Source organism: Saccopteryx leptura, chromosome 5, assembly GCF_036850995.1.
Source record: "Saccopteryx leptura isolate mSacLep1 chromosome 5, mSacLep1_pri_phased_curated, whole genome shotgun sequence".
Classification (NCBI taxonomy): Eukaryota; Metazoa; Chordata; class Mammalia; order Chiroptera; family Emballonuridae; genus Saccopteryx; species Saccopteryx leptura.
In genome coordinates this window covers 120,051,008-120,063,951 of record NC_089507.1, presented here as the reverse complement: position 1 = coordinate 120,063,951, position 12,944 = coordinate 120,051,008, and the positions used below count along the sequence as shown (strand labels likewise).

The window sequence follows — 12,944 nt, the reverse complement described above, 5'->3', positions numbered from 1 at the left end:
ATGCAGCAAAAGCAGTAATAAGAGAAAAGTTCATATCACTACAGGTCTATATGAGCAAACAAGAGAGAGCCCAAGTAAACCACTTAACTTCACATCTTAAGGAACTAGAAAAAGAAGAACAAAGACAACCAAAAACCAGCCAAATAAAAGAAATAATAAAAATCAGAGCAGAAATAAATGAAATAGAGAACAGAAAAACTATAGAAAAAAATAATAAAACAAGGAGTTGGTTCTTTGAAAAGATCAACAAAGTTGACAAACCCTTGGCAAGACTCACCACGGGAAAAAAAGAACGGACTCATATAAACAAAATCAAAAATGAAAGAGGAGAAATCACCACAGATATCATAGATATACAAAGAATTAATGTAAATACTATCAAAAACTATATCACCAAATTTAACAATATAGAAGAAATGGATAAATTTCTAGAACAATACAATCTTCCTAGACTGAGTCATGAAGAAGTAGAAAGCCTAAACAGACCCATAAGCAGGGAGGAAACAGAAACAACTATCAAAAACCTCCCCCAAAATAAAAGTCCAGGGCTAGACAGCTATACTAGTGAACTCTATCAAACATTCAAAGAAGACTTGGTTCCTATTCTACTCAAAGTCTTCCAAAAAAATTGAAGAAGAAGCAATACTGCCAAACACATTTTATGAGGCCAACATAACCCTCATACCAAAACCTAGCAAGGACAACACAAAAAAAGAAAACTACAGACCAATATCTCTAATGAATACAGATGCTAAAATACTAAACAAAATACTAGCAAATCGAATACAATAACACATTAAAAAAATAATTCATCATGATCAAGTGAGATTCATCCCAGAATCACAAGGATGGTTCAATATACATAAAATGGTTAATATAATACATCATATCAACAAAACAAAGAACAAAAACCATATGATCTTATCAATAGATGCAGAAAAGGCATTTGATAAAATACAACACAATTTTATGTTTAAAACACTTAACAAAATGGGTACAGAAGAAAAATATCTTAACATAATAAAGGCCATCATGATAAACCATCAGCTAACATCAAATTAAATGGCATAAAACTGAGGACTTTTCCTCTAAAATCAGGAACAAGACAAGGTTGCCCACTCTCTCCACTCTTTATTCAACGTAGTGCTGGAAGTTCTAGCCAGAGTAATCAGACAAGAGAAAGAAATAAAAGGCATTCATATTGGGAAAGAAGTAAAGGTTTCACTTTTTGCAGATGATATGATCCTGTACATCGAAAACCCCAAAGACTCCACAAAAAGACTACTAGAAACAATAAACCAATATAGTAAGGTCACAGGATACAAAATTAAAATACAGAAGTCCATTGCCTTCCTATATGCCAAAAATGAAACATTAGAAAACAAGTTCAAAAAAACAATCCCTTTCATGGTTGTAACAACAACAACAAAAATACCTAGGAATAAACATAACAAAGAATGTAAAGGACCTATATAATGAAAACTACAAAGCATTGTTAAGGGAAATCAAAAAGGATATAATAAAATAAAAAAATATTCCTTGTTCTTGAAAAGGAAGAATAAATATAGTCAAAATGACTATATTACCCAAAGCGATATACAAATTTAATGCAATTCCAATCAAAATTCTAATGTCATTTTTTAAAGAAATGGAACAAAAAATCATCAGGTTTATATGGAACTATAAAAAGCTCTGAATAGCTAGAGCAATCCCAAGGAAAAAGAACGAAGCTGGGGGTATTACAATACCTGACTTCAAATTATATTATAGAGCCACGATAATCAAAACAGTATGGAACACTCAGACCAATGGAACAGAATAGAAAGCCCAGAACTAAAACCACATATATATGGTCAAATAATTTTTGATAAAGGCGCCAACAACACACAATGGATAAAAAAAAACCTCTTCAACAAATGGTGCTGGGAAAACTGGAAAACCACATGCAAAAGAATGAAACTCGACCACAGCTTGTCCCCTTGTACTAAAATTAATTCAAAATGGATCAAAGACCTAAAATAAGACCTGAAACAATAAATTACATAGAAGAAAACATAGGTACTAAACTCATGGACCTCGGTTACAAAGAGCACTTTATGAATTTGACTCCAAAGGGATGGGAAGTGAAGGCAAAGATAAATGAATGGGACCACATCAGACTAAGAAGCTTTTGCACAGCAAAAGAAACTGACAACAAACAAACAGCCAACTAAATGGGAGATGATAGTTTCAAACAGCACAGATAAGGGCCTAACTCATAAAACTCAACAACAAACAAGCAAACAATCCAATAAAAAAAATGGGAAGAGGACATGAACAGACACTTCTCCCAGGAAGAAATACAAATGGAAAACAGATATATGAAAAGATGCTCATCTTCATTAGCTATTAGAGAAATGTAAATCAAAACTACAATGAGATACCACCTCACACCTGTTAAATTAGCTATTATCAACAAGACAGGTAATAACAAATGTTGGAGAGGCTGTGCAGAAAAAGGAACCCTCATCCACTGTTGGTGGGAATGTAAAGTAGTACAACCATTATGGAATAAAGTATGGTGGTTCCTCAAAAAATTAAAATTAGAACTACCATATGACCCTGCAATCCCTCTACTGGGAATATACCCCCATAACTCAAAAACACTGGTACGTAAAGACACATGCAGCCCCATGTTCACTGCAGCATTGTTCACAGTGGCCAAGACATGGAAACAACCAAAAAGCCCTTCAATAGATGACTGGATAAAGAAGATGTGCTACATATATATACTATGGAAAACTACTCAGCCATAAGAAATGATGACATCGGATCATTTACAACAACATGGATGGACCTTGATAACATTATACTGAGTGAAATAAGTAAATCAGAAAAAACTAAGAACTATATGATTCCATACATAGGTGGGATATAAAAATGAGACTCAGGGACATGGACAAGAGTGTGGTATTTACTGGGGGTGGGGAGGGTAAGTGAGGGGTAGAGGGGAGAGGAGGGGCACAGAGAAAGCCAGATAGAAGGTGACAGAAGACTATATGAATTTGGGTGATGGGTATGCAACATAATCAAATGTCAAAATAACCTGCAGATGTTTTCTCTGAACATATGTACCCTGATTAATTAATGTCACCCTATTAAAATTAATTTAAAAAAAAAGTATGGCCAATGACTATAATACCACGAGCTCAAAATACAATGTTTTCAGGTTGGAGATCATGTAATTCAGCCCTTCACAATATTGGTCAGAAAACTAAGGACCAGAAAGGTATGACTTGCGTGATATGTGTATTGCCGTGGGGAAGTCGGATACTGTTAGGCATCCTGACTTCTTGTCCATACAGAACTCTTACTAGCATATAATTTTGTCTCAACTCATAACATGTTACTGAGACAAAACAGAGCAAGATTCACAACTAAAATACTGCCACATTAAAATAAATGTGATTCAAAAGTTACAGTTCTACCAGAGAAAAAGAGAAAAGAACAGGTAACATTTTACAAAGTGATTCTGAACATTACCCAATTTATGAATTTCTAAGCTAGATTCAAGAGAAGCTAGCACCCCAGCTGTGCACACCACTGACAGGTAGTGTTACCATTGAGTGATGTCATCTGTTCTCAGTTTACAGTGGATTTGGGCTTTATTCTGAGGTGTTTCAGGAAGGTTATTAATCTCATCCAGTCTGACAAGAACAAAAGCAATTGGAAATGGTAATAAAGAGACCTATGATTTTCATTAAAATGAAAGTAGAGATACTCCCCTGCCCCAACACTGAACATGGAGAGGTGATAACAAATGTTATTCCAGGTTGAACAGCTATACACCGGCAATGATTCTAAAGGAAAAGAATGAATTACACAACATGTGCAAAGTACTGTGCTATGCATTCAGTTAAAACCAACCTGCAAGAAAGGAAATCAAAGATGATAGTTGATGAAATGTAAGACCTCTTCAGTGTGACTCATGGATGTTTCAATGGCAGATGCCAACAAGCCTAATGAAGGTGGAGGCTGACCAGACTTCTACTGACTGTTGCAGATTGTGCATTTGGAGATGTACAACATCAAATGGGAAGGGAGGCCACAAGAGTAAATATATATATTCTCCCCAAAATATCCATAGAGATCAGCCTGACCAGGTGGTGGCGCAGTGGAGAGAGCATCAGACTGGGATATGGAGGACCCAGGTTCAAGGCGCCAAGGTTGCTGATTTGAGCTCGGGCTCATCTCGTTTGAGTAAGACTCACCAGTTTGAGCTCAAGATTGCTGCCTTGAGCAAGGAAGGGGTCACTTGGTCTGCTGTAGCCTCCCCCACCCCACCAAGGCACATGTGAGAAATCAATCAATGAACAACTAAGGTGCTGCAACGAAGAACTGTTTTTTCTCATCTCTCTCCCTTCCTGTCTGTCTGTCCCTATCTGTCCCTCTCTCTGATTCTGTCTCTGCCACAAAAAAAAAAAGAAAAAAAGGAAAAAAAATCCATAGAGATCAACACAAGGAGGTACGTCACCTACTTCAGCAACTCTTAGTGTAGATAAAAATGACTTGGTTTTGCAAGAGGAGGCCTGAGGGAATGTGTGGAAAGAAGAATCTGCCTTTACTCTAAAACATCCAAAGATATTCCTGTTCAGTAGAAACACACACAGAGACTCCAAGCCCAAATACCTCATGACTCTGGCCATCCCCCTGCACTTACAGACCTGAAATTTGTCTTTCCCACTTTAAACAGGTGCATAAATTATGTACTAAGAATCAGCAGCTAAGCAAGAAGAATGAATGGAAATCAAAGAACAAGGTAGCTGGGGCTGTTACAATAATATATTCTTCTAGTCATTGAGGCATCTACAGTTGACATCACTTGTTTATTATTATTATTAAGTGAGAGGTGGGGAGGCAGAGAGACAGACTCCCACATGTGGCCCAAGCAGGATCCACCAAGCAAGCCCCCAACCAGGCTATTCTCTGCCCATCTGGGCTGCTACTCTGTTACTCAGCAAGTGAGCTATTCTAGCACCTGAAGCGAGGTCATGGAGCCATCCTCAGTGCCCACGGCCAACTTTGCTCAAACCATTCAAGTTATGGCATCAGGTGGAGGAGAGAGAGATAGGGGGAGAAGAAGGAGATGGTCACTTCTTCTGTGTGCCCTGATCAGAATCAAATGGGGACTTCCACACACTAGGTTGATGCTCTACTGCTGAGCCAACCATCCATGGTGACAACACTTGTTATGTTGTTAAATGTAGAAACTCCAAGTTACTACAGGTTGCTGACAGTTCTTTGGTTGGGGTTGGAGGTGTGGAGCAAAGGGTCTGATGAAGACCTGGATGTGAAAGCATTTGGTATTTTGCATTACTGTTACTATCAAAACCTCAGCTATATCCTTTGCCTTCTTCAGGGCAATCAGTACCTGTCTGGTTTTTATCAAGCCACACAGGCATGTTCGTCTCAAATACAACAAGCACCACTATCAGACCTTTCTAGTCCCTTCCAACATCAAAGATTGCATTAATAAAGGTCCCAGACAAGAAAGGATAGACAACTTGACCAAAGGGAAAGATGCATAGTAAATTTAACAAGAGGGGCCCTGGCCGGTTGGCTCAGCGGTAGAGTGTCGGCCTGGCATGCGGGGGACCTGGGTTCGATTCCCGGGCAGGGCACATAGGAGAAGCACCCATTTGCTTCTCCACCCCTCTTCCTTCCTCTCTGTCTCTCTCTTCCCCTCCCGCAGCCAAGGCTCCATTGGAGCAAAGATGGCCCGGGCGCTGGGGATGGCTCCTTGGCCTCTGCCCCAGACGCTAGAGTGGCTCTGGTCGTGGCAGAAGCGACGCCCCAGAGGGGCAGAGCATTGCCCCCTGGTGGGCAGAGCGCCCCTGGTGGGCGTGCCGGGTGGATCCCGGTCTGGCGCATGCGGGAGTCTGTCTGACTGTCTCTCCCTGTTTCCAGCTTCAGAAAAATACAAAAAAAAAAAAAATTTAACAAGAGGAAGACAATTAAGGTATGGTTGGTTCAAAACATACATGGTATCAAAACATCAAAATATCCTGCTTAAGGGAACATTCACTGTACATAGACTGTGTGCAGAGATATATGAAGCACAAAGAAATTAGACAAGAGAGAGAGAAATAGTGACACATTTGAGATGTGTAATAAGCCCACCTAACAAGGGCTCAGATGTGGTTCTGTTTGTACTTGAAACACAAAATTAGTACAAAGGCAAGATACAATGAAAATCCTGATACCCTTCTGACATCTGCTTTAAATCTGTCTTTGCACTAAGTCATTCATGTTTTTAATTGGTTTTGAGTTCATCTTTCAAAGGTTTAAAGAATGAGGTACTACACTGAACTTAGGGGGCAGCAACAAAGAGCAACAGGTACTTTGGGAGAAAGTGACCATTGGCAAAGTTAGAAATATAATACAATTTTTAAAAAAGATTTCAGAAAATTCAGAAAGAAGAGACAACATGATATCAGAACTGAAGAGCCTTTAAAACACAGTTCAAGCATGGTTTCACAGTACTAAAAATATAATTCTGAGTTTACTCTCACAAGCAACCCCACAGGGAAAAAAATGGAAAGAGCATCTCTAGGGAGCTTTGGCTAGCTCAGGAACTGCTCTTGATATGCCAGACTTTAAAAGTTCATGTGCAAAATCAAAGACGATCAGAATCCTTCAAGTGGAAAATAAAAACTGAGGCTGACCAAACAGAAAAGATAGAAAATTATATATATATATATATATATTTATTATAGATAATGATAATTTATAGTTGGATGTGATACTTATATAACTTATATATGCTATTTATATATGATATAGAATGATATTTATATAAATTACATAAATTTATATAAATTATATATTTTAGCTATGTTCAGAAGAGACAAACTGACAGCTTACTGGGTGAAGCAGAGGTAGGATTTCTTTTGTAATTTCAAATTTGGAAGGTTCTCGCTTTAGGGCAAGTTTACTGTTAAGTCCCTCCCTTATATTGAACAAAAATTTGCCATTCTCCCTCTGTAACCCCAGAAATGGATAGATTTAAACACCAAAAGGTATGTCAGAGGTCACAAAGCAATGTCTACAAGCGTCTATCAGATAATGTGGATGAGTGGAAAGGCCAGACATCCAACAACAGCCAACGCTGGAAGTATGGTGACATGGAGAATGCATCCCCTATCAAGAGAAATTCAAATTCAATTTGAAATCAGCGTGTTGGCCAATCAAAATATCTTCAGCTTTCACCTGAGCGCCTCCAGTTTGCAGTCTTTGGGTGAGAAGGTTTCTGAGATTCATAGATGTTCAAAATCCACAATCAGTCAATAAAAATATGTACAATGAAGATATGCCATTCTAGAAGCAATTAACTGACTTACCTGGCAACATAACCTGATTCAAAAGCTGAGGGGTCCATCTCTGTCTTCCATTCAAGTGGTTCTACAAAAACATATTTAGCTTCTTGGGGATATTTATACATAAAACTCTCCATGAACAGAATAATTTCTTTCAATATTGCTTCATTTAGAGGTGTCACTTCCAGGGTCCTGGCTCCATGTCCAGTAGCTGTCCACTGCACTGATCTGGTCAGCGCCAGGCCCATGGAGCCAATAACACTCGGAGCTGAGCTCAGCACATACACTCTATCAGGGTAGAAAGAGATAACAGAATCTACCTTTTCATTGGACAATTTTTCATTTTCAAGATTGTAAGCCAGTACTACCCAACCCACATTCTGTTTATTTATCTTAGAGGTGGATTTTTAAATGATCTAATGGCTCAATTCAATAAAATAGTTAATTTTCACTGAACCAGCTCTAAGCAAAACTGACTAGTACTTAAGGATTTTCCAATCTCTGCCTGCCCTGAAATGAATACATCTTTTTCATTTCCCCGGGTCCAAACAGAAACAGAAAACTCTGAAGTGGAATAAAGAATCGGCCTTTGATTTGCAGGTCTGCTGGGACTGAAGGTAATGTGAGCAATGAACACTCTTTTCAGCCGGGTCACACATTGTTTAGAATTATGCTATTAATTCTGTTATTCTGACTTTCTGCTAGTCCCATCTACATCCTGAGGTACATGATTCTGGAAGCTCTGAGTTTCCCAAGTGCCTTCTGAATAATAGAATAAGAACATTACTGTAAAGTATAATTTTAATTTTCTCTGAAAATTGGTATACCACATATTAATCCTATACACCAGAATATTTGAGTAATCCCAATACTGTACTCTGCCCATATTTCCTGCCCAGAATATTTTATTGTAATTTTTAACTTTCTTAAGAGCAAATGTGAGAGATATAAGAACCGAAAGAAATCTTTTTAGGCTGTTTGTCAAAATTGGTTACCAAAATAGTCTAGCATTAAAAATTAAAACAGAAATTCAAATGAAGTAAATTTCCCTTTCATTAAATTTGTCTTTAAAAAAAAGATTTTTAAAAACACATCGTCTGTAACATTAAATAAAAACCAAGTTAGAAAAGAAGTCCTGACTTTAATTCATAATGGATACTTAAGAACAGGGGTCCCCAAACTTTTTACACAGGGGGCCAGTTCACCGTCCTTCAGACCGTTGGAGGGCCGGACTACAAAAAAGACTATGAACAAATCCCTATGCACACTGCACATATCTTATTTTAAAGTAAAAAAACAAAACGGGAAGAAATACAATATTTAAAATAACAAACAAGTAAATTTAAATCAACAAACTGACCAGTATTTCAATGGGAACTATGCTCCTCCACTGACCACCTATGAAAGAGGTGCCTTTTCCAGAAGTGCGGCGGGGGCCAGATAAATGGCCTCAGGGGGCCACATGTGGCCCACGGGCCATAGTTTGGGGACCCCTGCTTAAGAAGAATAGTTATAAAGCTCAATTAGAATATAATTAGCATCCTCCCCATCATTATTATAAAAGCACAGTCATAGTAAGATTCTAAAGAAATGACTTGGGGATTTTACTTTCTGTACAGTATTAAACCTTGTAATCCAGTAACAGGGACGTCTAGCTCAGTAGTTCTCATGGAGAAGTACTGCTTGCTGAATAGCAGCAGTACATAAGTATTGTAAAGACAATTCATCATCAAAAGGAGAAGACAAGGACATCATTGGCATTTAGCGATGAGGGTCAAGAATGTCCAGTGTCCTGCAACGCGTTATCAGTCCTCCAGACAGATGCATTATGCTACAATCTCTGAGCATGTACGAGGTAAAAAACTTCAGATAAGTAATATCTGCACCCAGAACCTAACTTCACTTTACAAATAATCACAAAGTTTTTTGTTTCGCAGTTTTAATATACACTGGATTTTCCCAGACTGCACCTATCATATCAATCAAAGGAAGTCTGTACACACTTCATATTATGTGGAACTTTACCAAAAGCTTGGCATTTTGGAAAATCCACTGATGGCTATGCTAGTCACACAATTTAAGTTCCTGTGATGTGTCTGTATCAGGTTGCACGTGGAGCTACTACACTGACAGTAATTCTGTGTAAGGCTGCAGCATCTACTTTATTATTTTTTTATGCTGATATTTTACTACAATTGTTTTTCTTTTAACTTCCCTTTATTTTATAGTTAGGGTACTGTCAATGTTTAAAACTATGCATATATGTAGTATTGTCTATAATTTTGGTTTCAGACTAGCAAAATAGGCATTACAATATTTTGGTGACCTTATAAAGCTATAGTGTGTGTACCATTTTCTTCCTGTACCTTTTTTAAGAAAAGTATGAAATTATATAGACTGCATAAGGCTGGCAGTCACAGTATCACCTAGCAACTCCCTGGAAGACAGTTAAAAAGTAAGAAATGCAAAAAGTTCTTCTTTTCATCATGATAAATTTCATAGAAATTCAAGCAGAACATATTTGAATCTCTTTAAATTGTTTTTCTGAGTCTTGTAAACCAAGAGCTGTGGCAATGGACAGCCTTGATTAGAGAAGGCTGGTTAGCAAAGGCCTAAGAAAGTCTGCGGGGGGCCTATACTCATCCCAAAGAAGAGGAGATCGCGCATAAAAGGGCTTCAAGAGAGAGAAGTGCAGGCCTCAGTGAATGAGTTTTTAGAAGAAAATAGTGTTATATGGTGTTCTTCCTTTTTAAGTATGAGAAATTTCTGATGGCTTCCTAATTTAACCAGGGAACCAAACCTACAGCACTTACTCAGCTAATTCCAGTGGTCAAAAATGGTCGGTCAGGGTAATTCAGAACAAATAGAAAAACTAACATTTACCAATTCAGGCGGTTCCCTAGTTACTACCCATTGCCAGTCCATGTGTCCTTTTGACCTAAGCAGCATGATTAAAATGGGTTCAAGTGAATCCATACAGAGAACCTTGAATTAAAAGTAAGACGTTAAAGTGTAACAAAAAGACAAAAGTTTCTGTGCATGCATGCGTTTCCATAGAGAAGTAGTTTGCACTCATTTTGTCTACTAATCTAATAAATACAACAGAATTTGTTTTCCCGAGGGTCAGTTACAAGCTTCCGGTGTCATTAATAAACTGAAACCTGTTCACATAATTTCTGCAATAACCGAGCAGAAGCAAAACCCAACTATGAGGTTAGGGGGATGTCGGCACTCTGAGATCTAGAAACGAAGCTGGTAACTTCCACGGGCTGACTCGGCCACGCCGGCATTACCGGAACTGGTGACGCTATTCAGGGAGACCTACAGAAAAAAAATTAAAATTTTGGAATTGACGCGTAAGGCGCCGGGGTTGGAGGATCAGTGTCCAAGGGTGAAGGCGGGAGGACGTAGGCAAAGAGGACATTAGAGAGAGAAGGGGGCCTAGGAGAAAGAGGCAGGGAAGGTGGCTGAAGACGTAGAGCAGATGAGGGGTCGGGGGCGGAGAAGGAGGTCCCAAGGCCTGGGCAGGCCGGCTGGGGTGAGGTGGGGAGGGAGTGCGCAAGGAGAGATGGCTCTCCGGCTCTCTGGCTCTCCGGCTCTCCGGCTCTCCGGTCTGGGGGTTCAGAGAGACAGCGGGAGGGGCTGCCACCGGGCCTGGGAGCGGCCCCTTTCTCTACCCACACAGACGGCTGCAGAGACCAGCAGGCCCTCGGTGCAGTGGCCCCAGGCAGCCGCCCGAAGCAGTCCCGCTCCCGCGCCACACTTACCCGCAGCGCCCAGGTCTGCGCTGCCGGCTGGTTGCTAGGACGCGCAGGAAACAGCGGGGCCCCGCCTGCGTGCGGAGCAGCAGCATCGCAGCCCAGGGGAGGGGAGCGCCCGCCTACCCACCGCCCCGCCACACCGCGGGCCTGCCACACGCGCTCCGGGTGCCCTTTTGCAAACAGCGTCTTCCGCCTCCCTCCTCGTGACCTCTGCCCGACTCGCTTGCGGGGGGGGGGGGGGGGGGGGCTTTCCCTGATTGAGGGTCACCGGCGCGCAGGGGTGTTCGCAGCCACCTAATGCAACAGAAAGGAAGAGAAACAGCCGGTAGAAACGCCGAGCTGCCCTTCCCCCGGGCCTCACTGAAAGGTGTGCTGGGCTGTTGCACGCAGTCTGCACCAGCCCTCACAGGGCGCCTGGGGCCTCTCACAGGGTAGGGTGTGCGAGGTTGACCTGTTTCTCTCCTAAAGCAAATGTGGTCGAATCATGCGCACTGGAGAAGCAGAGCCTGCCCCGCAGTAGTCGAGCTGAGAGAACTGGAATGAAATGAGACCTTTTCTCCATGTTTCTTAGTGCCTTTTACCTTTGTCCATTAAGAAAATCCTTCTCACCAGAAGACTGTCCGACAAGAGTCCCATCTCTGTAAAGCCAGTGGGAGCCGAGGCGGTGGGGGAAATATTTGGGGGGAAATATTTCAGGGGGAGGGGAATGAGCCATATACTCTCTTGGCGTGGTGGGCAGTGAGTGTTTAGGAACCAGCGCTGGATAATTTAGGGTTGCTAGACCATTTGGAAACTAGAACTGGATTCTTTCCCTAAAGCCAAAGAGGCAGGTGTGTGATGATGTTAGCCCATTTATGACATGCCAGGGTATTATACTGGCCCGGCTCAAAAACAGCCTCTCCGCAGACACATAGAAAAATGAGATTGAGGTACAGGTATTTGGCCTTTGTTTGGGGTTCTTTTCTTTCCTTTTTGACAGTATGAACATTGCCTGAGTGGAATCATTTTTTAAGGTTTTTTTCTTTTTTCAGAGACAGAGAGAGGGATAGATAGGGACAGACAGACAGGAACAGAGAAAGATGAGAAGCATCAATCATCAGTTTTTCATTGCAACACCTTAGTTATTATTCATTGATTGCTTTCTCATATGTGCCTTTACCACAGGCCTTCAGCAGACCAAGTAACCCCTTGCTCGAGCCAGCGACCTTGGATCCAAGCTGGTGAGCCTTGCTCAAACCAGATGAGCTCACGCTCAAGCTGGTGATCTCGGGGTCTCGAACCTGGGTCCCCCGCATCCCAGTCCAATGCTCTATCCACTGCACCACTGCTGGGTCAGGCTTGAGTGGAATCATTTTGCTTAAAGGGGCCTCTACCTCTAGAGAAGCCTAGAGTTGCAACAAATCAGAAAGGAAGATTATGTGCCCATAAATACATAATCTGAATTTTTTATAAAAAGAAAAGGATAGATTACTGTAATGCCGGTGGTTGAGAGCAGGCAGGTTCACATTGGATTCCAGCAGACAGTAGGTCCAGGAACTGCAGAGCTGAAAAGCATTGGCCCATTTCCATTTATTAGATTCTCCCAGCCCGAGGGCAAGCAGTCAAGGAGAAACCTCTTCTGAGGCAGCGGATGAGCAAAGAGGAAAATCAGCCCTTGCTGAGGCAGGTGAGCCAACAGAAAAAGGGCTCCTCCCGCTGGTGGGCAAGTGATTTGTAAAAAAGACCCTGAGGGAAAATATCCCTAGCCTTACATAGGCTACACACACACACACACACACACACACACACACACACACACACACACACACGGCTCTGCCACCCGCTCACG

The 12,944-nt window shown here is 41.1% G+C and overlaps 1 protein-coding gene across 4 annotated transcripts in view; it reads right to left on the bottom strand.

Annotated features, from left to right (window-relative positions):
* ODAD2 (outer dynein arm docking complex subunit 2) overlaps nt 1–8,817 on the bottom strand; it is a 224,608-nt gene extending 215,791 nt beyond the window's left edge. For 2 of the 4 annotated variants that reach the window (XM_066386871.1, XM_066386873.1), the window contains exons 1-2: nt 8,716–8,817; nt 7,380–7,643 (exon numbers count right to left, since the gene is read on the bottom strand). In XM_066386871.1, the coding sequence (XP_066242968.1) occupies nt 7,380–7,603 (224 nt within the window). In that variant the 5' untranslated portion in view covers nt 7,604–7,643; nt 8,716–8,817. Of the gene's footprint in view, nt 1–7,379; nt 7,644–8,715 lie in introns of those variants that run through there. The other 2 variants (XM_066386872.1, XM_066386875.1) reach the window with 2 other exon arrangements.
* Nucleotides 8,818–12,944: the final 4,127 nt, after the last annotated feature.